This window comes from Helianthus annuus, chromosome 4 (genome assembly GCF_002127325.2).
Source record: "Helianthus annuus cultivar XRQ/B chromosome 4, HanXRQr2.0-SUNRISE, whole genome shotgun sequence".
Classification (NCBI taxonomy): domain Eukaryota; kingdom Viridiplantae; phylum Streptophyta; class Magnoliopsida; order Asterales; family Asteraceae; genus Helianthus; species Helianthus annuus.
In genome coordinates, this window is record NC_035436.2 from 23,902,781 (window position 1) to 23,929,882 (window position 27,102).

The 27,102-nt window shown below is 42.5% G+C and overlaps 1 protein-coding gene across 1 annotated transcript; it reads left to right on the top strand.

Annotated features, from left to right (window-relative positions):
* Positions 1-203: 203 nt before the first annotated feature.
* Positions 204-2,612, top strand: LOC110935937 (3-beta-hydroxylase). The gene is made up of 2 exons (XM_022178282.2): positions 204-1,158; positions 1,909-2,612. The coding sequence occupies exons 1-2, from the start codon at positions 235-237 to the stop codon at positions 2,515-2,517; spliced, it is 1,533 nt and encodes a 510-aa protein (XP_022033974.1). The 5' UTR covers positions 204-234; the 3' UTR covers positions 2,518-2,612.
* The last annotated feature ends 24,490 nt before the right edge of the window (positions 2,613-27,102 follow it).

Sequence of the window (27,102 nt, forward strand, 5' to 3'; positions counted from 1 at the left end):
GGACCTAGGTGCAACCCTTGGTCCGTGGGCACACCGCTTGAAAAAAATTAGTGTATTTTTTAGGCAAAAAATCCGACCGCACCCGTTAAAAAATATGCTTGAATCACTCATCCGCACCCCCAGTAAATTAGCTCCGTCACTACTATGTACCCTCCCCTTCCAACTTCTACTTATAAATATACACCTTCTAAGTTAACCTTCTAATCCATACTCACTCAACCTTAATCAACAATAATGTTGTTAATCATCTCTCATCAACTCTTCACTTCTTCTCTCCTCCCCCTTCTCATTTTACTACTAACCATTTTCTCAAAATGGTACTTCTCCTCTTCAAAAACCCTAAAAAACCCACCACCTTCTCCGTCCAAGCTTCCGGTCATCGGAAACCTCCACCAACTAGGCTCGAGCCCCCACCGCTCTCTCCGAGCATTAGCCGAGAAACACGGCCCACTCATGCTACTTCATTTCGGCAGCGTGCCTGTGGTCGTCGCCTCCTCGGCCCATGCCTCTCATGAAATCATGAAAACACACGATTTAACCTTTGCAAACCGCGCGAAATCAAGCGTCCCAAGCATCCTTTCGTACAACGCGAGGGACATTGCGTTCTCAGACTATGGAGAGTATTGGAGACAGATCAAAAGCATTGCTGTTCTTCAACTTCTTAGCCCGAAACGAGTTCAATCGTTTCGTCGCATGCGAGAAGAAGAAACTGATCTACTCGTTGAACGAATTCGAGAGATCAGTTCTTCTTCTTCCTCTCCAGTTGTTAACTTAAGTGAGTTGTTGATTTCACTCACTAATGGTGTGATATGTAGGGCTGCATTGGGGCGGAAACACGGTGGCGAAAAGTTTAAAGAGTTGTTTGCTCATTTTGTGGAGTTGTTAGGGGTTTTTAGTGTTGGTGATTATATCCCATGGTTGTCATGGGTGGATTGGATTAAGGGATGTGATGTTAGAGCAGTGAAGATCGCAGCCGAATTCGATGCGTTTCTCGAAGGCGTTATCGCCGAGCATGTTGACCGGAAGAAACTAGTGTCCGGTGGTGGTGGTGGAGAAGATGATGAAGAGAAAGATTTTGTGGACATTTTACTGGAAATTGAGAGTGATAAGGATGCTAGTTTTGTTCTTGAAAGAGATACTGTTAAAGCTCTTATTTTGGTAAGTAAATTAAAGTTTTTAGTTTTAGTTACATGTATAAACGAGTTGAGTCTAGTCAAGCCTGAGCTCGGCTCATTTAGCTACCAAACAAACCGGGTTGGGATCCGGTTTATAAACCGATAGTGAAACCGGTTCGGGTGAAACAAGGCCCAATTGGATGTGGTATGTCCGTTTGAAATCGGTTTAAGAATATATGCGTTAAAATCGTTTAAAGCTGAACCAAACCGGTTACAAATCATTTGGCCCAAAATCCGGTTTTGTGCACCTCTAAACTCGAACAGTCGAACTCGGTACTTTTCAAGCTTTATTTCTAAAGTTCGAGCTCATGAATGGTTAGTTTTTCAAGCTTGATTCGGCTAACTTATTATTTATTAATTAAACCTGTTTACATTTATAATTTACTTTTATATACTTATAATTATAATTTACATAAAATTTATAGATATTATTTATTTATATTTATTATGACTTTAAATATTAAAAATATTTTTATATAAATATATATACATATAGTATAATGAATAAAGTAATATAAATAATACCCGTTTAAACTCGCGAGCCAGCTCGAGGTCGATAAATAAAGCTCGGGCTCAGATTTTAATTAGCTTGTTTAGGTTCAACTCAATTCGAGCTTTAAGCGAGGCGATCTTGAGTAACTCAGAAGCTCACGGTTCAGCTCGTTTACACCCATAGTTTTAACATCACTTTATCAAAGAAAATTTGAATACCAATCCAAATTTTTGCATGTAGGATGTGTTCACGGGTGGGACCGATTCAACCTACGCAACTCTTGAATGGGAACTCAGTGAGTTGATAAGAAACCCACATGCAATGAAAAAACTACAAGAAGAGGTACGCCAAGTAGCCAAAGGCAAACCCAAGATCACCGAAAACGACTTGGATCAAATGCGGTATCTAAAGGCCGTCGTCAACGAAACATTCCGAATGCACATGCCACTCCCACTTCTCGTTCCTCGCGAATCCACACAAGATGTTGAACTAATGGGCTACAATATTGCAGCGGGGACACAAGTTCTAATCAACGCGTGGGCCGTTGGTAGAGACCCCGCTTTATGGGACAACCCTGATGAGTTTCGGCCCGAAAGGTTCTTGGATAGTCCGGTTGATTATAGAGGGCTTCATTTTGAGTTGACACCGTTTGGTGCGGGTCGAAGAAAATGCCCTGGAATCCAGTTTGCAATGAGTGTTAATGAACTTGTGTTAGCTAGTTTGGTGCATAAGTTTGATTTTGTGTTGCCTGATGCCCAAAAAGGGGAGGACTTGGACATGAGTGAGACTATTGGGATCACAATTCATAAGAAGTTGCCTTTGCTAGTGGTAGCAACTCCACATGTTTGAATACTTTGTGGTTAATTAACACCATCAAAACTATGTTTTAATGTATATTAATTTCCCTCTTCACTTGCTTACTAGTATATCGGATTTGTCGATAATCCTGTAAGTAATTACCCAAGAATTATTGTTAGACCTTTACCATAAGATTTGGGTGTGAAAAAGTCTCCACGCCAGGCAAACCACCTCGGACATGGCGTGGAGGGCGGTGTGGTGGTGAGGGCGGGGGATTCTACACCGGTGTGGGGCGCTTAGGTTTGGTGATGTAGAGACTTTTATTTGATTGGCGGATTTTTGTTGGTTTTGATAAGTACCTGTTTATTTATTTATTTTTTTTTACAAAAATGCCACTAACTACGCCGCTTCCACTCCACTTTTTTTTGCACCACGCCATTTTTCTGACACGTGCTAACGTGGCAGCCACATGTCAAATAACACCACGTGGCAGCCATTGGGTGTCAGCCCAATGGCCACCAGCCCGCATTCTAACCCGGAGGTGGTGGGTTCGGGTTTTGCTCGTTCCCAATGCCCCTACGGTAGCGGATTTACCCCCAGACTCAGGCTTGCTGGGTGGCGGTCTGCGAGGTGGGATCACCTCGGCGGTTGGGAGGACCGTGGAATACCCCCCACTCCTTATAGTCTAAGCTAGAAGCTAGTTATGTTAAACTAGTAGTCATAAGTTATGTCACATACACGTCGATGTTTTTTTGGTCGGTTCAGCATAAACCTACTTAGCAAATTAATTAGCATATAATATTATTTACATAAACTACAATGCGAGTGAGCCATTACTTAGTTTAATTACAAAAATGGATAAAGAGACAAAATATATATGTTGTCATGCCTTGTCATATATTAACCACCCGACCAAAAGTCACATAACATTTGTGCTAGGTGGAACCTATATTTAGTCAAGTCAAATGGTTTTGAGATTTAAATTATTATATCTGTTGTGCTAGGTGGACCGGTATGACAACGGGTTCAATAATTAACAATAATTATTTTATTATATACAAATAACAAATTAACAATAATAATAATAATAATAAATAATATATTAATGTTTCTTCTATTCATCCTAGCTACTCATTGAAAGAAACAACAATAATAAATCAGTAAATAACATATCAATGTTTCTGCTATTAAGTTAGAGAACAAAAGATATCTCCTCTTTCTAAGGGCTATTTTATAATTTGATATGTTAAACTACTATTCATCAGCAAATGCAATTCATATGTATAATGGTTTGTTGCTCGATTAGAAGAGGATCTTTGGCTGGAAATTGCACTTCCTAGCCGGAAGCATTAAATGAAGCTGCCATCTCATCGTTGGGGGTCAGACACGTGTCTGAGCCCCCTAAAGACCATCGGAACCCGTTGGATCATCTTAATAAAATATCTCACATGGAAAATAAGGTCTAGAGGTTATATAAGGAAAGAAAGGAGTGATCATAAGGCAGGCTCTCGGAAGGCATCGCATTTAAAACACTCTCGTTTACTCCTCTCTCATTTATTCCGACAAACATTCTTACATATAAAACACTCACACATTTATTGGATTCACACCTTAGAGGAAACATTCCGGTGATCATACTCATCGGAATAAGCTCCTCCAACTTTCTGGCAAGTTTACTTATTCTCACGCCGGAGCTTGGTCACGGATCCCCCCCCCCCCCCCCCCGGGGGGGGCCTCCGTGACGAGGCTAACGGTTTACTTTTTTGTAGTAACGAAGGCCGGGATATCTTGACGTCAGCGAAGACCCATTTGAACGTCAGCAGGGATTTGGGTATTCGACATTGGCGCCATCCGTGGGACAACAGCCTGACTGGTGTTTCCACACTGAACTCCGACGTTAAAGGTAACCCGTTTCACAAACAGCGACATGACTACTCCATCAGTTATCATCCAGATGGTACAGAACGATCATGATAAGGTCACAATGGAAGATGTAACTCACGAGGAAGAAAACAAAAACCAAGTGGAAATTCTGGAAAGAGAGGAGACCATTACTCCAGATTTTGTTGCCATGCACAAGGACAAGTTAAAAATGTGTCTCGAGGATTTAGAAAGGCAAGAGAAGCTTGACAGCCTTAGGGCCAGACTGTCATTTGACACACCTTCCAACCAGGAAGGGGTGGATCCACAAAACAAAAGCGGTAGTAGTGACCCACTTGAAACGTTCATGACAGCCCTTAGACAGATGTCCTCGGAGGAGAGGGAAGATCTCATTATGGGGAAGAAGCAGAAAGGAAAAGAGAAAGAAAAGGAAGGCGATGATGGTCTGGATCAACCCTACCTCCCAAAGGATTTAGATGAAATTTCAAAGTTCACCAGAAGCATCGCAGAAGCACCCATGCCCCCTAAGACGAAGCTGCCACCAAACTTTGACCGGTACGATGGGACAAGAGACTCTGAGGACCATCTTCACACCTTCAGGGGTGGAGGACAGTTGGGACGGTGGCCCATGCCAGTTTGGTGCTATATGTTTGTGCAGACCCTAACAGAGGGAGCCAGGCTTTGATTTGACAGCCTTCCCCCCGAGGGATTGACAGCTATGAAAAGTTAAGTGAAAAATTTCTGAGGAACTTTGGTCAGTAGAGGAAAGTGGTCAAGAACCCAAACGAGATCCTGCACATAAGGCAGAGGGACAATGAGCGAATAGATCAATACATGGAGGTTTTCGTTAAAGAAAACATGAACATCAAGGATGTCCCAGAAATCATGAAGATCAGCAGTTTCATTAACGGGTTAAAGCATGCACAACTATGCGAGAAGCTGGGGGAGGAATTCCCACCCTCGTTTGACAATCTCATGGACAGAGTCAGAGCCTTTGTCAGGGGCAAAGACACAGTTAGCAAAGTTAAGGAGATGGACACCCCACTCCGAAGGGTCACCCCGGCCACAAAACTTCTCGATAAAGGTACACCTTACTCCAGAAAACCCGCTTTTGATAGAATGTTGTATGATAGAACAAGGCCCTCGTATTCCGCATATAGGCCTCGGGGGAGGGGCCCGCCCCCTACTCTGACAGCTTCACCAAAACCTCAAGTGAAATACTGGCCACGGAAAAGGTGAAGAGCTCCTTCCCAAGACCACCACCCATAAAACCTGGGCTAAAGGCACAACCAAACGAATATTGTGATTTTCACAAAGGATTTGGTCATAAAACTGATGATTGCATGTATCTAAAGAGAGAAATAGAGGCCGCGGTGAAAACGGGTAAGCTAGCCCATCCGGTCAAAGAAATTAAGGAAGGGGCAGGGACCGTAAAGGAAAAGATGCGAGGGAGCCTGGAAGGGCAGATGTAGACATGATTCGAAGGAGGGAGGAATTTGATACCACCAGAAGTGTAAAGGCCAGAATTCTGGGCTCCCCGAACCGCATAAAAGCTCCCATCTTGATGCCATACCTGGAGGAAAGCGAAGTGCAACGACTCCCTCTTAACATTTCAGCCATAATAGCTGGCCACAAAGTGGCCAGAATACATGTGGACGGGGGATCCGGAGTAGAAGTAATATATGAGCACTGTTTCCTCAAATTCGACAAGGATGTAAGAGACAGGCTAGAAGAGGACTCTATCCCCCTAGTAGGTTTCAACAACAGCGTATCACACCCTTTGGGAAAGATCAGACTCCCATTTACAGTCGGGGTAGGGGATCGTGTAACAACTATCACCAAAACTATAAATTATTATTTTAATTGTCCAATAGGAAACCCTAATTGAAACCCCCAAGTAGTATTGCATAACCCCTAAAATTTTCAGAACAATTGAAATCAGGATTAGGCCCCTAAAACTCAAGGGGGGTAGACCCTAATTGTCGATTATCATCACAATTCGTTGTCTAAATTGAAAATTCTCGAACTATCAACTCAGCAGGCCTACACAAGTGAAAAGCCTAACCTAGCCCACATTGGATTGCCCCGCGATACGCGACAGGTGCGGAGGATCCTGTCGCGACACGCGGAAGGGTCCAATTCAGGCTATAAATGCAGGGGCTTGGGACTTGAACTGTTTGCCTGTTTCGACGTCAAAATTCGTATCATACACCGAGATATACGCTGTTTACTACAAAACACACACGATCACGAAACGCTGCTGCGACAACAGGGTAATAACTCGATCACTATTACGATTCAATGTCCGATCGATTAAAACTATCCAATGGATGTTTAAGTGCTGCCCACATTAGGGTTATACTTTGTCATTCGTCGTGAATTCGATGGATGTTAAGTATCGCACTTTGTCATTCGTTGTGAGGGTTTGTATCTCGTGAGTTATCGTAAATGATGTATTAGTTACTGACCTAGTTTTCGTGTGCATTGTTATTTGAAATTAGGTTAATCAGGCTTATCAGTAGGCTAAACTCTACCCGTTAAACTTGCAATGTGAGTCATTCTCTTTTTATCAATAGTGTTTTACAATACTCCATATATTTTCAAAAGTTATAATTACAGGGATTAAGTCGTGGTTATCTTAAATCACTGGCTAGTGGGGTATTGTGCACATTACTAATTTCTCATGGTTAGGCTAATAAATCCTAACAGTGATAAACGTCACTACTTGGGGAAAGACCCAATAGTGGTATGACCATCGTCACCAGGTGACACGGCGCTAGATAAAAATAAAATAGAAGCCATTGTATTCGCTCTTGTGCTGTAATTTATAACTATGTGTCATTTTATCAAAATGAATGATTCACCAGTATTTCCCCGCTGACAAAAATATTTTTAAAACATGTTTCAGGCGACCTGCTGTAAATCAAAGACAACGTGCTACGGAGCACTAACCAGCTTGAAGAGGTGGCTCAGTTAAAATAAATAAACATGTTTTAATAAATCAGAGAATTTCCTAGTAAAATTCCTCTATTGTAAATTACGGGGTTATCCCGAACTATGAAATAAAATAACCGGGCATTTCAAGTTTTAAAAAGATCCTGTTAAAATCTTCCGCTGTCGCATCAATTAAATACCACGGGTTCCTGTCCCGCGGCTCTTGACCGGGTCAAACCGGGGCTGGGGCCGTGACAGGAAAAGGTGGTATCAGAGCCACTGATTTAAGCCAATTAAGTATTTAGAAAATACTTAATTTTACTGATTTCCATTTTGTGATTATATTATTTGAATATTTGTTTACAGTATGGGTAAGCAAAGACTTTCAGATATCTATCGTCAATTAGATAGTGCACCAAAAGATAAGGGATCATCATCCTCAAACCACTTAGTAAATACTGAGGAAGGAATATTTGTTCGTAAAGCACAGTTTGAAAAACCACTTTCTCCTAATAAAAGAAGTTTGGTTATTAGGAAAAGTCAAGAGAAAATAAAGAAGCCACAACCAAAAGAAGTAAGGAGGTCTAAGGAGACACAGGAAATAGGCAATAACCCACCATGGGAAGTTGAGTTAGATGAAAAATGGACAGATCTTTATATGTTAGCCACTGTAGCAGTAAATGCAAAATTTTAAACACCCTGACCCAGTATTAGCACCCATAGCATCTACAATCCAGAAACTCTAAATTTTACCCAGTAAATAAATAAGTTTACAATAAACCCTAGTATGTTTTAATTTTCAGTTGTCTTTTGTATTAAATTAGTCACACGGTATGCAATAATACTTGAATGTTTATCTGTGAAATTTTATTATAAAAATTTAACTTAGCATTTTGTATGCATTCTGCATATATGCTAAACAGCATGAATGAGCTATCTGAAGCCCTTCAGAATCTCAATCTCTACCCCGTAAAAGTGGAAGTTACCAGCGACTTTACTGGTTACTTACCCGATGTAGAGGAACCTATGGAATTTCAAGCTCCACCTCCGGAGAAACCAAAGCCTAAGAAAAGGAGAAGATTTGTAGGCTGGAGGAAAGTACGTAGGAGGAAACCAGCAAATAGAAAAATTCCCAAAATTGAAAACCCCATTGATAAAGGAAAAGGGATCGAGATTAAGGAAAATGCTAGGCAAGTAGAAATGGAAATTGGGGAAAGTTCTAGGCAAGTCGAGGAATTGCCACTACAGGAGGAATTAGATCGCGTACTGGCAAGCTGCGATATTTTCAGGCCTATCAATAATAACCTCTTTCCTTATTCTGCTGAAACCCAACTTCCAATCAATTTGGAACCAGCCATCCCAGAACCTTTAATCCACACCCAACCTTTAGGAGAAATGGACGAGTGGTGGACTAACGACTGGCAGTTTCAAAACCTTCTCAATAACCCCTATAACTTTTTCCCTCAGTTCGACCCAGAACCTATACCAAACCCACCAATGAGCAATGAAAACCTAGCTGAACTTTGCCATTTTGGCGAGGAGCTGGTAAGTGCAGGGAATAGGATCCGGGAGGTGGGAGAACAAATCTCCTGGAAATACGACGAGAGGGAACATCGTTTCTGAAATATCAGCAGAAGGGATGGTGTGAGAAAGTAGCTGTGATTGTATAATAACAATAAATATAATCTTGTAAAATAACTAAAAATAAAACTTGTGTAAGATAACAGTGTGTACGGATGCTTAATATAATATAAAAGAAAAATGAAGTCGAGAAATCGACAATTTTATACACGTGTTAACCTGAGTATGTGCAATTGCTTTGTTATATTTGATTATTAATTATTTTATTTTATTTTATGCTAATAATTTATATAAATAATTATTTATCAGATGGCAAATGCTGGTAATGAACCCGTTAATGAAATTAATCAGTCAGAGCAAAACAACGACCATCAATTCCTAAATAGGCAAGATATCGAGAATATCGTTGCTCAGGAAATAGCCAATGCTATTCCAGAAATACTTGCTGCTGATCGACATCCGGTTGAACCTCAACAAATTATTCCTAGTAAACGTACTCAAGAAGATAACTTCAGTAATAGCGTAAACGTAGGCGGCAACCATACTAATCACGATAATGATCCACGGCAGGCCCCACTTCCTAAGAAAATGAAAGCTGCAACGCCTGGTTGCACTTACAAAGAATTTCTTGCTTGTAAACCAGCTGAATTTGCAGGCAATGAAGGGGCGACTACGGCACTGCGTTGGTTGGAGAAAACTGAAGCAATAATTATGATAAGTAAATATGCTGAGGAAGACAAGGTCATGTATGCATCGCATCTTTTTAAAGAAGGGGCGCTAGAATGGTGGAACACGGTACTTCAAGCCAAAGGAAGAAATATGGCCTATGCCATGAATTGGGAAGAATTTAAGCAGCTAATGGAAAGAAGATTCTGTCCCGAATATGAAAAGGAACAAATGGCAAATAAATTCCTGAACCATCGAATGATGGGTGTAGATTGTCGAGGGTACACTTCGACATTCTTCGAGTATGCGAGAGTGGTACCAACGTTGGCTTCGCCAGAACCGGTACTTATTTCCCGCTATATTTGGGGATTGATTGGCGAAATCCGTAATATCGTTAAAGCTGCGAGACCTCGCACTATTGACGATGCGGTTGAATTAAGAAAACCGGAAAAAGGAAGTAGCCCAAAAGATTACCCAAGGATTTCGTATGCGTAACCGTAGTAATTTCCGGAAAAGGGGAACTGGGCAATCTTCCACTGTTCCATTTTGAAATGCCTGTAAAAGAAAGCATTTTGGAAAATGCAAGGGGTATTGCAATTTCTGTAAAATTCCAGGGCATCAAGAAGAAGATTGCAGGAAGAAGAAAGCCACAGTCTGCTATAATTGTGGGGAAGCTGGACATTTTAGAGCAGACTATCCAAAATTGGTCAAGCCAGCTGACAATAAAGTCAAACCTGTAGACGGAACTACCAAGAAAAACGCAAGAGCCTTTCAGTTGACTACTCAGGAAGCTGAACTAATTCCTGACGTAATAGCTGGTACGTTCCTAGTTCACAACGTTTATGCAAAAGTATTATTTGACTCTAGTGCAAACCAAAGTTTTATAAATACTTCATTCTGCTAAGCTCTTAATCTACCCTTAACCCGGCAAATGGAAATTCTGTTAACATAGATAAAGTTTTGCGAGAAGGAAAGATAGAACTCTTAGGCCATAAATTTTCTACAAACCTATTACCTATGAATTTAGCCGGATTCGGTGTGGTGTTAGGAATGGATTGGTTAGTAGCCAACCAAGCTCGAATTCTCTGTGATAAAAATTCCATAGAAATCTATACACCCACAGGAGAAGTAATTTCAATTACAGGAGATAAACCACGAAAGCCACTGAAATGTATTTCAGTAATGAAGTTGGCCAGTTATTCAAGAAAACAAGAAGTAGTGTATATGATTTCAGTAATCATTAACACGAAAAATATGGAACTTAAGGAAATCCCAGTAGTCTCAGAATACCCCGATGTATTTCCAGAAGAACTACCTGGATTACCACCCGACAGGGAAGTAGAATTTAGGATTCATCTAATTCCTGGAATTACACCGATAGCCAAGGCACCTTATCGGTTAGCACCCACAGAAATGCTAGAACTGAAAAAGCAATTAGATGGATTACTAAGTAAAGGTTTTATACAACCTAGTTCATCCCCGTGGGGAGCACCAGTATTGTTTGTAAAAAAGAAAGATGGGTCAATGAGAATGTGTATTGATTATAGAGAATTGAATAAAGTTACAATTAAGAATCGATACCCATTACCTAGGATTGATGATCTTTTTGATCAACTCTAGGGAGCTAGGTATTTTTCTAAGATAGACTTACGCTCCGGATACCATCAGTTAAAAGTACAAGAAGAAGACCTACCTAAAACTACTTTCAGAACTAGGTATGGTCATTACGAGTTTACAGTCATGCCCTTCGGACTAACGAATGAACCTGCGGCATTCATGGACATGATGAATAGGATCTGTAAACCGTATTTGGATACATTTGTAATTGTTTTCATCGACGATACACTTATTTATTCCAAAAGTCAGGATGAGCATTGTCAGCATCTTCATGCACTCTTAACTTTGTTAAGAAGGGAAAAGCTTTACACCAAATTTCGAAGTGTGAATTCTGGCTACAGGAGGTGCAATTTTTAGGACACATGGTGAACCATGAAGGTATTCACGTAGATCCATCCAAAATAGAAGCAATCACCAAATGGAAGGCCCCGCAATCGGCTACGGAAGTTAGAAGTTTTCTAGGGTTAGCCGGATATTATAGGCGATTCATTAAAGATTTTTCTACGATAGTCGTGCCATTAACTAAGCTAACCTATAAAGCAGTTAAGTTTGAATGGGGACCTAATCAAGAAGAGGCTTTTAGGATTTTAAAGCAAAAGTTAACAAATGCCCCAATCCTAGCCTTACCAGAAGGGAATGAAGATTTTGAAGTATACTGTGATGCTTCAAAACTAAGATTAGGATGTGTGCTAATGCAACGCAAAAAGGTAATTGCGTATGCCTCAAGGCAATTGAAAAAGCACGAGGAAAACTATACGACTCATGACTTAGAATTAGGAGCCATAATTTTTGCCCTTGAGATTTGGAGACATTATCTGTATGGAAGTAAGTTTACTATCTATACGGATCATAAAAGTTTAAGATACATATTTGGGCAAAAAGAATTAAACATGAGACAAAGGAGATGGATGGAAATCCTAAGTGACTACGACTATGATATTCAATATCATGAAGGAAAAGAAAATATAGTCGCATATGCCTTAAGCCGCAACTATCATGAGAAACAATGATGAGTTCGTGCTCTTAGATTAAATCTGCAATTGGATTTAATGGAACAATTAAAGAAAGTTCAAGAAACAACAATCGAAGACGGTGCTGAAGGAATGAAAGGACGAATAAAAGAGTTAGAGCAAGGAAATGATGGAATTTGGAGATTCCATAAGAAAAGAATTTGGGTACCTAAGCAGTGGGATTTAAGAGATAAGATTTTAGAAGAAGCTCATAAATCTAGGTATACCATGCATCCAGGAGATAATAAATATACTAAGATTTAAGAAATAATTTCTGGTGGATAGGAATGAAAAAGGATATAGCTAAATATGTATCTAAGTGTCTTACTTGTTCGCAAGTAAAGGCAGAACATCAGAAACCTTCGGGACTACTACAACAACTAGAAATGCCTATATGGAAATGGGAACTCATAACAATGGACTTTGTTACTAAATTACCCAAAACCAGAAAAGGTAATGATGCGGTTTGGGTAATTGTGGACCGATTAACCAAATCAGCTCATTTTCTACCCATGAAAGAAACCTTTAGTATGGAAAGGTTAGCCAAGTTGTATGTAGACGAAGTAGTATCCTTGCATGGAGTTCCACTCTCCATTGTATCGGATAAGGATAGTCGTTTCACTTCCCATTTCTGGACTAGTTTCCAGGAAGCAATGGGAACTCGACTAAATTTAAGTACTGCATATCATCCATAAACAGACGGACAAAGTGAAAGGACGATACAAACCCTGGAAGACATGCTCTGGACATGTGTGATCGATTTCGGTGGAAACTGGGATGATCACCTACCTTTAATCGAATTCTCCTATGACAATAGTTATCATTCAAGCATTGAAGCTGCCCCTTTTGAAGCACTGTACGGACGTAAGTGTAGAACTCCAGTTTGTTGGGCAGAAATAGGAGAAAGTCAGTTATCAGGTCCTGAAATAGTACAAGAAACTACTGACAAGATAACTCAAATCAAAGAAAGACTAAAGACGGCTCGAGACCGCCAGAAAAGTTATGCAGACAATCGACTCAAGCCACTAGAGTTTCAAGTTGGAGACAAGGTACTCTTGAAAGTTTCTCTTTGGAAATGATTAATACGATTCGGTAAGAAAGGAAAGCGGAGTCCAAGGTACATAGGACCATTTCCAGTGATTCAACGTATAGGACCAGTTGCCTAACGTTTACAACTACCAGAAGAGCTAGCTGGAGTACATGATGTGTTCCATGTATCCAACCTCAAGAAATGTTTATCTGACGAATACCTGGTAATACCTCTTCAAGATATAGAGGTAAATGAAAAGATAAAATTTGTGGAGAAACCACTGCAGAACAAGGACAAAAAGGTCAAGTTTCTCAAACACAAACGACTAGTGCTAGTCAAAGTCAAATGGAATTCGAAGAGAGGACCAGAGTACACTTGGGAGTTAGAATCAGAAATGAAGCAGAAATATCCTCATCTATTCCAGTAAATCTCGAGGACGAGATTTTTATTAAGGTGGGGAGGATGTAACAACTATCACTGATGTGTGTAAAATGCAACATATAAATTACATCAAATAAGGCATAAAAGTAACCCTTTTCTAGTACTAATGTTGGAAAAAGTGTGTTTTTGTCTTCCTTTTGAATTTACAGGGTCAAATGAGCTTAAACGAACAAAACGAACAAATATACATCCAAAACCAACATAAATACAAAGAAAAGGAAGAAACGTGGCATGCCCGACTCCTCGACAGCATTTCCCAAAGCAAAAACAAGAAGAAAGCTGAGCATGGGGCTGTGCCCAGCTCAACACGAGGCGTGTCCAGCTCAACACGGGGCGTGTCCAGCTCAACACGGGGCGTGCCCAGCGAAGACGGGGTCATGGTCAGCCTTGGCACAAAAGACAAACCTATAGAAGCTTCTATTGCCCACCACGGGGCCGTGCTCAGCGGACACGGGGGCGTGGTCAACTGTTGCAGATGCATTTAATGAAATTGCGAATTGCAATTAATGAAGAGAGAGAGAGAGAGTCAGATGGGCACGGGGCCGTGCCCAGGCTTCTTTTCGGCCTATAAATAAGAGTGCTTGGAGCTCTTGCAACTCATCCCTTGGCACACCACCTCTCTCACACTTCACCCACCACCCACCACCACCATAACACCATCATCCACCACCATCATCCATTGTTCATCATAGAGTGTGTGAGTCGTCTCGGGATCCAAGATTGATCGTAAGAGTTCTTGACATTCAAAGGCCATGTTTGCCTAAGTCTCTTACATCACTTGGTGAAGACAAGTGTTTAGTGTAATACTTTTTATTTTTAATCTTTTGCACTTTTTAATTGGTTTTGTATTAATGACTTTAATTACTAGTTTCTTATGTTGAAGGTGATTCTTCCTTATTGTTTGTCCGTGGTGTTTTGGCATTATTTTACTGTCTATATAAAATAAAAGATTTTCACCATTCATATCTCCACGGTCTATATGGGGATATGTTGGCTACCTGGTCGGGGGTTAAGGGAACGGTTTGGTAAGAGTCTTGCCATTGTTCAGTATATAGATCATGCAAAGGACCTGAGTCAAATTTAGTAGGACCTCCTTCAATACCTAAAGGTATTGGATGGCGGGGGTCCAAACTCTTTGATCCCCTCATAAGTTAAACTACTATTAAAACTTTAACCCGGCTACTTAGGACTGTATCCCTGCTGACTCAGACTACTTAGCTGAGGGTAACGTCGCCTTCAAAAGAGGGGCCTACCACATTATGCATTAATAACATAATTAATTATCTTTCAATAATCCGACCCTTTAGGATTGTATCCTTGCTGACTCAAACTACTGGGTTGAGGGTAACGTCGCCTTTAAAAGAGGGGCCTACTACAATAACTAAGATAATCTATTAAATAAGTGCAAAAGTGCGAAAATAATCAAAGGTTACACTACACACGAGTCGGATCCAAGTGATTCATCTTGTCTATCTGTTTTTTTATTTTATTTTCTTTTTCAGCATTTTAGTTAGTTTTATTTTCATAGTTTAAAAACCTTTTTCTAACTTTTTGATTTGATTAGACATTGAGGATAAACCGGTACTAAAAGCTCTTGTGTCCTTGGACGACCTCGGTATCTTACCAACACTATACTACGTCCACGATAGGTGCACTTGCCCATATGTGTATTTAGTGTTAGTAAATATCGTGTTTTATAAATTTAAAACTTGGCTAAAAAGTGTAAAAAGGGCTTAAAATATATACCTAAATTATATACACACTTACGCACATCAATCACCAAAACTATAAATTATTATTTTAATTGTCCAATAGGAAACCCTAATTGAAACCCCCAAGTAGTATTGCATAACCCCTAAAATTTTTAGAACAACTGAAATCAGGATCAGGGCCCATAAAACTCAAGAGGGGGTAAACCCTAATTGACGATTATCATCACAATTCGTTGTCTAAATTGAAAATTCTCGAACTATCAACTCAGCAGGCCTACACAAGTGACAAGCCTACCCTAGCCTACATTGGATTGCCCCGTGATACATGACAGGTGCGGAGGATCATGTCGCGACACGCGGAAGGCTCCAATTCAGGCTATAAATGCAGGGGCTTGGGACTTGAACTGTTTGGCCTGTTTCGACGTCAAAATTCGTATCATACACTGAGATATACACTGTTTACTACAAAACACACACGATCACGAAACGCTGTTGTGACAACAGGGTAATAACTCGATCGCTATTACGATTCAATGTCCGATCGATTAAAACTATCCAATGGATGTTTAAGTGCTGCCCACATTAGGGTTATACTTTTTCATTCGTCGTGAATTCGATGGATGTTAAGTATCGCACTTTGTCATTCGTTGTGAGGGTTTGTATCTCGTGAGTTATCATAAATGCTGTATTAGTTACTAACCTGGTTTTCGTGTGCATTGTTATTTGAAATTAGGTTAATCAGGCTTATCAGTTGGCTAAACTCTACCCGTTAAACTTGCAATGTGAGTCATTCTCTTTTTATCAATAGTGTTTTACAATACTCCATATATTTTCAAAAGTTACAATTACAGGGATTAAGTCATGGTTATCTTAAATCACTGGCTAGTGGGGTATTGTGCACATTACTAATTTCTCACGGTTAGGCTAATAAATCCTAACAGTGCTAAACGTCACTACTTGGGGAAAGACCCAATAGTGGTATGACCATCGTCACCAGGTGACACAGCGCCAGATAAAAATAAGATAGAAGCCATCGTAATCGCTCTTGTGCTGTAATTTATAACTATGTGTCATTTTATCAAAATGAATGATTCACCAGTATTTCCCCGCTGACAAAAATATTTTTAAAACATGTTTCAGGCGACCTGCTGTAAATAAAAACAACGTGCTATGGACCACTAACCAGCTTGAAGAGGTGGCTCGGTTAAAATAAATAAACATGTTTTAATAAATCAGGGAATTTCGTAGTAAAATTCCTCTATTGTAAATTACGGGGTTATCCCAAACTATGAAATAAAATAATCGGGCATTTCAAGTTTTAAAAAGATCCTATTAAAATCTTCCATTGTCGCATCAATTAAATATCACGGGTTCCTGTCCCGCGGCTCCTGTCCGGGTTAAACCGGGGCTGGGGCCGTGACAGATCGTTTCCGAACTATAAACCTAACTTTCACAGTGGTCCGAGCACCCTCAAAGTACAATGCAATCCTGGGAAGACCTGGTATTGGAGATCTACAAGCACATGCATCAACCCCACATGGAGCTCTAGTGTTCCAAACGCCAAAGGGCTTGGCTTGGGTAAAGTCTTCATATGAAGTAGTTTCCTCCGTATCTGAAGGAGAGGCATCCGAGAAGCCCCGAAAGGATGGGGTCGAAGAATGGGTCCTTTATGACAGGTTCCCGGAGCAGACGGTTAAAGTAGGGAGTCACTTAAGTGACAAGTGCAAAAGTGCTCTCAAGGAGCTGCTCCTTCTCAACATAGACGTATTTGCATTTCAACATGGAGACATGACGGGAATACCAAGAAGCTTGACCGGCGGCTCAATGTATACACCTGGGCAAAGCCAGTTAAACAAAAGAAGCGGAGCATGGGCCCTAGTAAGAGGAGGGCCGCCTGCGAAGAAACCAGGAAGCTCCTCAGAGCCGGAATAGTCAGAGAAGTGAAGTATCCATCTTGGGTTGCTAACCCGGTTATGGTCCAGAAAAAAGACGGGGGATGGAGGATGTGCATCGACTTTCAAGATTTAAATAAAGCATGCCCCAAGGACTGCTACCCCCTCCCGGAGATAGACGTTCAAGTGGTCTCCTTATCTCAATATCCGCTGAAGTGCTTCCTGGACGCTTACAAAGGGTACCATCAAATACAGATGTCAATGGAAAATGAGGAAAAGACCGCCTTCATCACAGACGAAGGGACATTTTGCTATACCAAAATGCCCTTCGGACTCAAAAATGCTAGGGCCACCTATCAAAGATTCATGAATACCCTCTTCAGAGAGCAATGGGGACGGAACTTGGAGGTATATGTCGATGACATCGTTATCAAAAGCCTGACTGAGTAGACCATGATAGACGATATAGCCGAAACTATCCGCACCATGCAAGATGTTAATATGAAGTTAAACCCCGGAAAGTGTTGTGTTGGGGTAGAAGAAGGGAAATTCCTGGGGGTAGTGGTTACTAAGGGTGGAATCAGAGATAACACGGAGAAAACTCAAGCAGTGGCCGAAATGCGATCCCCCAGGTCCCTGAGAGACATCCAACAACTGAATGGAAGGGTAATCGCTCTGAACCGCTTTTTGTCAAAAGTAGCTGACAGGACCCTGCCCTTCATGAAGGTGCTGAGGGACTGCCTTCAAACGAACAGGTTCAAATGGACCCCTGAGGCAGAAACCGCTTTTCAAGAGATGAAGACCTACATCTGCAAACTCCCGACCTTGGCTACCCCAGTGCCCGGAGAAGACCTGCTTCTATATCTGTCTGCTTCAAAGACCACTATTAGTGCGGTCATGATGGTGGAACGGGAAGGGAAGAAGATACCAATATACTTCATTAGTAGAACACTTAAAGGCCCCGAAGAACGCTATATACCCCTGGAGAAGTTAGCTTTAGCTCTTGTTTTTGCATCCCAGAGACTCAGGAGGTACTTCCAAGGGCATAAGGTCACCCTGATGACAGATCAACCCTTACAAAAAGTGCTAACGAGGCCGGAGTTGTCGGGACGACTGGCTAAATGGGCAGTCGAATTAGGAGAACACTCCTTGGAATTCAAAGCCAGAACTGCCATGAAGGGACAAATACTGGCTAACTTCTTAGCAGAGGTCCCTGAAGATGAAGAAAAAGAACTTTTAAGATGGGAAACCTTAGAAAAGGAGGAGAAAGAAAAGGAAGACGAGGCCGTATGGAAGTTGCTTACAGACGGGGCCTCCAGCGAATAAGGCAGCGGAGCGGGCATTACACTGATCAGCCCTAAGGGGGTTGAGTTAACCTACGCCATCAGGCTGAACTTCAAGAATACCAACAATACCGCAGAGTACGAAGCCCTTTTAGCAGGGATGAGGCTAGCCAAGAAAATGAAGGCAAAGCATGTAGAAGCTAGTACTGACTCGCAGTTGTTGGTCAAGCAATACCAGGGGGAATATGAGGCTAAAGACAACATAATGGCTCAGTATGTGGCTAGAGCAAGTAATTATCCGGATTACAACCATATCGAAGGAGGTTAATGTTCAGAAATCACGGGGAGCCACCCCCAGACAAAGACTTCGGAGACGAGGGACCAGCGGAGGAAAACAGGGCTTTCAGTTCATCTATAGATATCATGGGATGCTCCAGGATCTTCTTGAGAATGACCGGGGTCTTGCCCCCAAACTCCTTATCTAGCTTGGATAGCCGCTTCTAGGCTTTGGAATTGTAAAGCGGAGTCTCTTTCCTGTCCAGACCCAGAGCAGAGTAAATATACCCATCCTTCAGCCCAGCCTGGTAGCCAACATCCCGGTACGCCCTATACACCTCCTCCGGGCCATTCTTAAACTCCTCCGACTGAGAGATAGCAGTAAGGAAGGCTTCGAAACCTTCAGTGATCAACCAATGCTTCTCTTTAGCCAACCGCTGGTTATCATCAGAAGTTATCCCATAATCAACATACATAGTGTTCAGCTGCTCCGGAGAAACGAAGCCGACCTCCTTCAGATGCTTCAGCTCCGCGGCTAGCTCTTCTTTCTCCTCTACCAACATCGCCATCTCCCTCTCCCAAGCCCTCTCCCTCCACTCCAACATAGCTCCAGCCCCCTGAGCAAAAGGCCTCAGAAAGAATCCAAAAATAGTTGGAAAATATATATAAAAAAGGGGAGGAGAAAGGCTATATACCTTCTCCTCTTGCAATTTTCGTTGTGCCTCAACCACTTGACATCGAAGTTCGGCAACAACAGACTGGGAAGCCTTGAGTTCACCCTTGAGTTCTTCATTCGCCCTCCTCAAATCATCAACCCGCTGCAACATGCCAGCACCTCTGAAAAAGCCCTCACAGAGTGACATGCTATACTGATCCTCAAAAAGGTCATCCCTCAAAGCAGAATTCATGAACCTATCAGAGGGAGGAACAACATGGCTCAAAAAATCCCTGGCAGTCTCAGGGGTCCCTATCCCCGAAGAATGAGTTATTTTCCACTTGAGAACATAGGTGAAAGGGAGGGCATCAGCAAACATGGGAGCCAAAGGGGATCGATGAGCAAGACCCTCAAATTGAGAAGGTTTACTGGTCCCAGTAGCACGATGAGGAGAAACCTCAAAGGCTGAGGCAATACGAGCAATGCTTACTTCGGGAGTCTTGTCCCGAACACGGGAAGAGGAAGGGCAAGTAGGAATCTCTATTGGATCATGAGAACTCCCCTACTCAGACAAAGAAAGAAAAAAGAACATCAAAAACCTCCCAAAACGAATGTAAGGCAATAGGTAAAAGAAGAAAATAAACTCACCAACAAGGGTGCACTCACAAGACTGGAGGACCGCAGGTGCTTAGACAAAGAACCCTTAACCCCGGCAGGAGGAAGTTCAGAAGCAGCCTTTGTTGAAGGAGGAAGTTTATGTCCGCTAGCACTCCGGAGCCTCTGCCGGATGTCCCGAGGAGCAGGCGCTGGCTTAGGGCTTACAACTTTCCTCTTACGAACCAAACGTATTTCCAGATCTTCGTCATCATCATGACTAGAACGCTCAGCAGGAAGAGGATCAGGGGAACTCTCATCCCCGTCAGAAGAAGCCCCCTCTCCTCCTTCCACAGCAACGGAACCCCCAGCCTGAACAGACCCTTCGGTAACCTGCATCCCAACACTCCGGTCAAACCCGGATCAACTTCATCACCAACCACAAATTTAACGTCCTTAGAATCCCCTTGGAGCAGTCACCACAAAGTCAACTCTGCATAAGAAGAAACACTGAAGATGACTACACAGATCCCAAGGAGCAAAAACAGATAACACAAATCCAGGGCAAAAGATACCTTTTTTACCAAAAAAAGCCTTGGGGCAAACTGAGTAAGAAGAGCTCAGCCCCCCCCCCATGGCCAAGATTCCCTCAGAAAAAATAAAAGCTTTCGTCGGGTTCTCATACATACGCTTCCATCGGACGATCTCGTCAGCAGATAAAATGGGGATGTTGTCTTCAATAGCAGCCTCGGCATCCTTCGGTGGTGGAGACTCCGGCATCATGGCAGCAGAAACGAAGATAAACCTACTCTTCCATTCCTTAGGGTAAGTGGAGGTCGGCATAAAGGTATAACAGGGTTTCGACACATTGTTCTGTCGTTTGGCAAAAGTTAACCAATCCCCATCGGAGATCAGTTTGTAAAACATGCAGAACAAGGGGACAGATGGCTCGCCGGAAACGGCCGCACAAGACAACTCAAAATGCACTACTCTCATAAACCCTACGGGATGCAATTGAGAGAAATGAACCCAAAATGACGCAATAAGGCTATCTTGAAAGATGAAAGGGGATACCGGACTTCACAAGAAGAAAACGCCAAAGTATAAAGGGGAATTCGGTCCGGCGTGCATTCAGCGGATTCATCAGGACCCGACAAGGTGGGAGAAAAACGCTCAGGAATGTTGTACGTCTCGACAAAGGACTTCAAGTCCTTCATCGTCAAGACTGATCGAATTGCGGAACGTCCGGAACGACTCATGGTTAAGAGAAAGATGGTGATTGGAGGAATGTGACGGAAGGAAAGAAAGAACCAGAAGAAATTGAGAGGAAGTTTGAAAGATAATGGGGGTATGTAAAGAGAATAACTGACAAACAGGAAACCGTCACATCACTCGTCCCTTCAAAATTTAAAAAGGGGTGCACGTGTATTTAGGGGATTAACCCCCGCCATTAGCATTCGGCGAAATGATGGGCCTAGTGAGACGAAAGGGCAGTTAATAATTATTCAAAAACGGGCCCACATTCGTAGCCCGAAAAAATTAACCTCCTTCTTGCACAGTTGTGACTCAGCCCCGGATCATGAGCCTTGGGTCTCAGAACCAGGGACTAAAGATGACTTGACGACGGGCCTATGGGTTGCCCCATTTACCCATCTTGGGCTACTATTGTCACACCCCAACCGATGGCGGAATCATCGGGGCGCGGCACTGAGCGAAACAGATTGTCCAGAAGTTTCCACAACAACTATTATTACAAATTCAGTTAAGTGATACGTCCCATACCGTATCCCAAATAAATAAACAAGTTATCATAGAAAACAACTAGGCAAATAGTTCCGTTCCGACAACTCAGATTCAACGATTATTACAGACAATTGTTTAGTATTTCTAGACTCCCTAGCCTCGATTTCATCACCACGCGCCTAAGAATCCTTGCAACTAAGCACCTGTCACATACGTTAAAATAAAGTCAATACATAAAATGTAAAGGTGAGCACACAAGTTTGATAATAGCATATAGAGTTCGAATAGTTTACGCATAACCAGGCACGTACACAGAGAAAACGATGCATGTTAATTATCGACATGGGACCATCGATACCAACGACTACGGGTTGACCGTCCGAGACGGTTCGCAATACATGATTACCACCGTAATCCATGCAAGTAATTGTCCTTAACAACCCCCGTGTGAACGGGTGCTGAGTCCAAACTATATTACTATGTTGCTAAGGCAGGTAGATAGCACTTCACGTGTAAACATAATAAACAGCATTCATTTAGTCAAGTAGCACATGCAAATGGTCAGCGTTCAATAGTTTGTGTTTGATTGTGATTTGATAGGTAACGTATGTAACACCCAAAAGTGCTAAAAGCAAAAAGGGATCGAGTATACTCACAGTGATTGATTGTGGATTGAAGGGAGAGCTGAGAGTAGAATTAGCCTGAATAGTTCGATAGCATAACGATAAGTAACGCGGAAAAGTAAACAAGTGTGAATGGATCGAATGGGCTGGTCGATCGAATGGGCTGGTCGATCGAATGGGCTGGTCGATCGAACAGGCTGTTCGGTCAGCTGGTATGTCCGGTTGGACAGTCCTGTTCGATCGGCCGGTAGGCTCGATCGGCTGGGCCATTCGAGTGGATTGTTTCTTCCTCTGGTGTGTTTGTGTTTGAGGATTTGAACTTTTGAAGTTTTCGTTGTAGTATATGAGAACACTGAAGTGTTCTTACCTTTCAAGTCGGTCGATCGAACGGTTCGTTCGATCGGCAAGCTCACTCGATCGGCTAGCTCACTCGATCGGCTAGGAACTTCAGAATTAGTCCCCAACTGAATGTCACTCGATCGAACAGTCCGTTCGATCGGCTGGCATTCCCTACTACGAACGAGTTGTGAAAACGATTAAGTGTTGAAGCATAGTATCTCATGATCCGAACAGTAATGTTCACCAATCGAGTGACATATTCAATCGAACACTACTTCGTCAATACTATACCTCAAAAGTTTGGAAAAGTGAGACGCCATGTGCTAGCCGATCGGCTGGCCCAGTCGATCGGCTGCTGTGTCCGATCGGCTTGGCTGTTCGATCAGCCTAGCCGTTCGGCCAGCAAGTCTGACCTGGTCGGCCTTTCGTCTAACACTTGGTCGTCTGGTTACTTGTCATTATATCGAGGTAGTTTGATAACGAATTGAACTATGATACCTTCGTTCTTACCCGTCTCTCCGGCTCGGACAGAAATCACCCAAGTCTGGCCGCTGAACGGTTCGGAACGTTGGTTTAGAGTCTAACCCAAAATCGATGAACCTTGTATATAGAATCCGAATCTTGAACCTTTTAACTTGTTAGAATGATTAGTTAGCCGGTTCAAGCTCCGTTTCTAGCGGTTTGAAGGCATTGAGTGTAAAAGAGTTGAAAGAAAGTTGGGATTTCTTCTTTCAATCCTTCACAACTTGTGGATGTTCAGATCCTTGATAGATCTTAACTTGTTTATGTGGAAATCGGTTAGATCTAAGCTATTCATGGTTGAATGAGGCCAAAGTTTGATGTTCTTCAAGAACACCATGATGACATCACCCAAGAACACTTAGATCTTGGTGATTTCACGGTTAAAATCCAAGTTTTGAAAGATAGAAAGGTGTAGAATCAAGTAATGATTGAAAACGTACAAGAATAAGAGTGGAAACTTACCGGGATTGAGAGAAATCTTAGAAAAGATTAAGAATAGGAGCTGGCCGGTCAGAACTTTCCAAAAGTGGAAATGAAGACAAGGACAGCCCTATTTATAGGCTTCCAAAAGAGGAAAGTGGCAGCCGATCGGCCAGGAGTTCCGATCGAGTGGGCTGCTCGATCGGCTGGCAAGATGCTAGCCGATCGGCTGGCTTGTTCGATCAGGATGCTTCCTGTTCGATCCGCGACACACTTTGAGTATTTTGCGACGATTTTTGACGTTTCGATTTCGATGGACGCTGGTACGAATACGATAGGGTTCCTAGTCAAATTACTTTCAGTCCCAACTACTATATCTAACATACAATCTTCTATAAGTCACGTTTCGATGTCGGTTTCGATTGTGTTTGATTGCTTTTCGAGTTTCGATTTGGTTTTCGATTGATTCGCTTGAGTACCACACCAAACATAAAGTAAACACGCACAAGTAACACATAAGGCACACACACACGTATAACAATACCACAATTCACATAATTCGAGTCTCGAGTTCGATGATTGTTAGATTGGTTTGATTACTGATTAGTTAACTTTATCGCATTGTTACTTCCTATCATTCACAGTCGTAGATCGGTTCGCGTTAAAACTCATTCGATTACTTCGATTCTTGCTGATTACAACACTTACTCCACATAATACAACTAAAACATAAAATAGACTATCTACAGTCAAAGAAAGTCAAAGTTGACTTGGACTTTGACTTTGACTTTGACATTCAAAAACACAGGGTGTTATAACTATCACGTGGGCCCAACAGGACATAAGCCCAACAGTGGCTTACCTTGCCCACTAAGGCTCTCCTTTTACTGAATGAGCGGGAAACTAGAATCAGAGAAAAAAGGCCACATTTAATGCTCGATTAGAAGAGGATCTTTGGCTGGAAATTGTACTTCCTAGCCGGAAGCATTAAATGAAGCTGCCATCTCACCGTTGGTGGTCAGACACGTGTCTGAGCCCCCCAAAGACCATCGGAACCCGTTGGATCATCTTAATAAAATATCTCACATGGAAGATAAGGTCTATAGGTTATATAAGGAAAGAAAGGAGTGATCATAAGGCAGGCTCTCGGAAGGTATCGCATTTAAAACTCTCTCATTTACTCCTCTCTCATTTATTCCGACAAACATTCTTACATATAAAACACACACACATTTATTGGATTCACACCTTAGAAGTAACATTCCGGTGATCATACTCATCGGAATAAGCTCCTCCAACTTTCCGGCAAGTTTACTTATTCTCACGCCGGAGCTTGGTCACGGATCCCCCCCCCCCGGGGGGGGCCTCTGTGACAAGGCTAGCGGTTTACTCTTTTGTAGTAACGAAGGCCGGGATATCTTGACGTCAGCGAAGACCCATTTGAACGTCAGCAGGGATTTGGGTATTCGACATTGGCGCCATCCGTGGGACAACAGCCTGACTGGTGTTTCCACACTGAACTCCGACGTTAAAGGTAACCCGTTTCACAAACAGCGACATGACTACTCCATCAGTTCACGTATCATCCAGATGGTACAGAACGATCATGATAAGGTCACAATGGAAGATGTAACTCACGAGGAAGAAAACAAAAACCAAGTGGAAATTCTGGAAAGAGAGGAGACCATTACTCCAGATTTTGTTGCCATGCACAAGGACAAGTTAAAAAAGTGTCTCGAGGATTTAGAAAGGCAAGAGAAGCTTGACAGCCTTAGGGCCAGACTGTCCTTTGACACACCTTCCAACCAGGAAGGGGTGGATCCACAAAACAAAAGCGGTAGTAGTGACCCACTTGAAACGTTCATGACAGCCCTTAGACAGATGTCCTCGGAGGAGAGGGAAGATCTCATTATGGGGAAGAAGCATAAAGGAAAAGAGAAAGAAAAGGAAGGCGATGATGGTCTGGATCAACCCTACCTCCCAATGGATTTAGATGAAATTTCAAAGTTCACCAGAAGCATCGCAGAAGCACCCATGCCCCCTAAGACGAAGCTGCCACCAAACTTTGACCGGTACGATGGGACAAGAGACTCTGAGGACCATCTTCACACCTTCAGGGGTGGAGGACAGTTGGGACGGTGGCCCATGCCAGTTTGGTGCTATATGTTTGTGCAGACCCTAACGGAGGGAGCCAGGCTTTGATTTGACAGCCTTCCCCCCGGAGGGATTGACAGCTATGAAGAGTTAAGTGAAAAATTTCTGAGGAACTTTGGTCAGTAGAGGAAAGTGGTCAAGAACCCAAACGAGATCCTGCACATAAGGCAGAGGGACAATGAGCGAATAGATCAATACATGGAGAGGTTCGTTAAAGAAAACATGAACATCAAGGATGTCCCAGAAATCATGAAGATCAGCAGTTTCATTAACGGGTTAAAGCATGCACAACTATGCGATAAGCTGGGGGAGGAATTCCCACACTCGTTTGACAATCTCATGGACAGAGTCAGAGCCTTTGTCAGGGGCAAAGACACAGTTAGCAAAGTTAAGGAGATGGACACCCCACCCCGAAGGGTCACCCCGGCCACAAAGCTTCTCGATAAAGGTACACCTTACTCCAGAAAACCCGCTTTTGATAGAATGTTGCATGATAGAACAAGGCCCTCGTATTCCGCATATAGGCCTCGGGGGAGGGGCCCGCCCCCTACTCTGACAGCTTCACCCCTCTCACCAAAACCTCAAGTGAAAAATACTGGCCACGGAAAGGGTGAAGAGCTCCTTCCCAAGACCACCACCCATAAAACCTGGGCCAAAGGCACAACCAAACGAATATTGTGATTTTCACAAAGGATTTGGTCATAAAACTGATGATTGCATGTATCTAAAGAGAGAAATAGAGGCCGCGGTGAAAACGGGTAAGCTAGCCCATCCGGTCAAAGAAATTAAGGAAGGGGCAGGGACCTCAAAGGAAAAGATGCGAGGGAGCCTGGAAGGGCAGATGTAGACATGATTCGAAGGAGGGAGGAATTTGATACCACCAGAAGTGTAAAGGCAAGAATTCTGGGCTCCCCGAACCACATGAAAGCTCCCATCTTGATGCCATACCTGGAGGAAAGCGAAGTGCAACGACTCCCTCTTAACATTTCAGCCATAATAGCTGGCCACAAAGTGGCCAGAATACATGTGGACGGGGGATCCGGAGTAGAAGTAATATATGAGCACTGTTTCCTCAAATTCGACAGGGATGTAAGAGACAGGCTAGAAGAGGACTCTATCCCCCTAGTAGGTTTCAACAACAGCGTATCACACCCTTTGGGAAAGATCAGACTCCCATTTACAGTCGGGGTAGGGGATCGTGTAACAACTATCACCAAAACTATAAATTATTATTTTAATTGTCCAATAGGAAACCCTAATTGA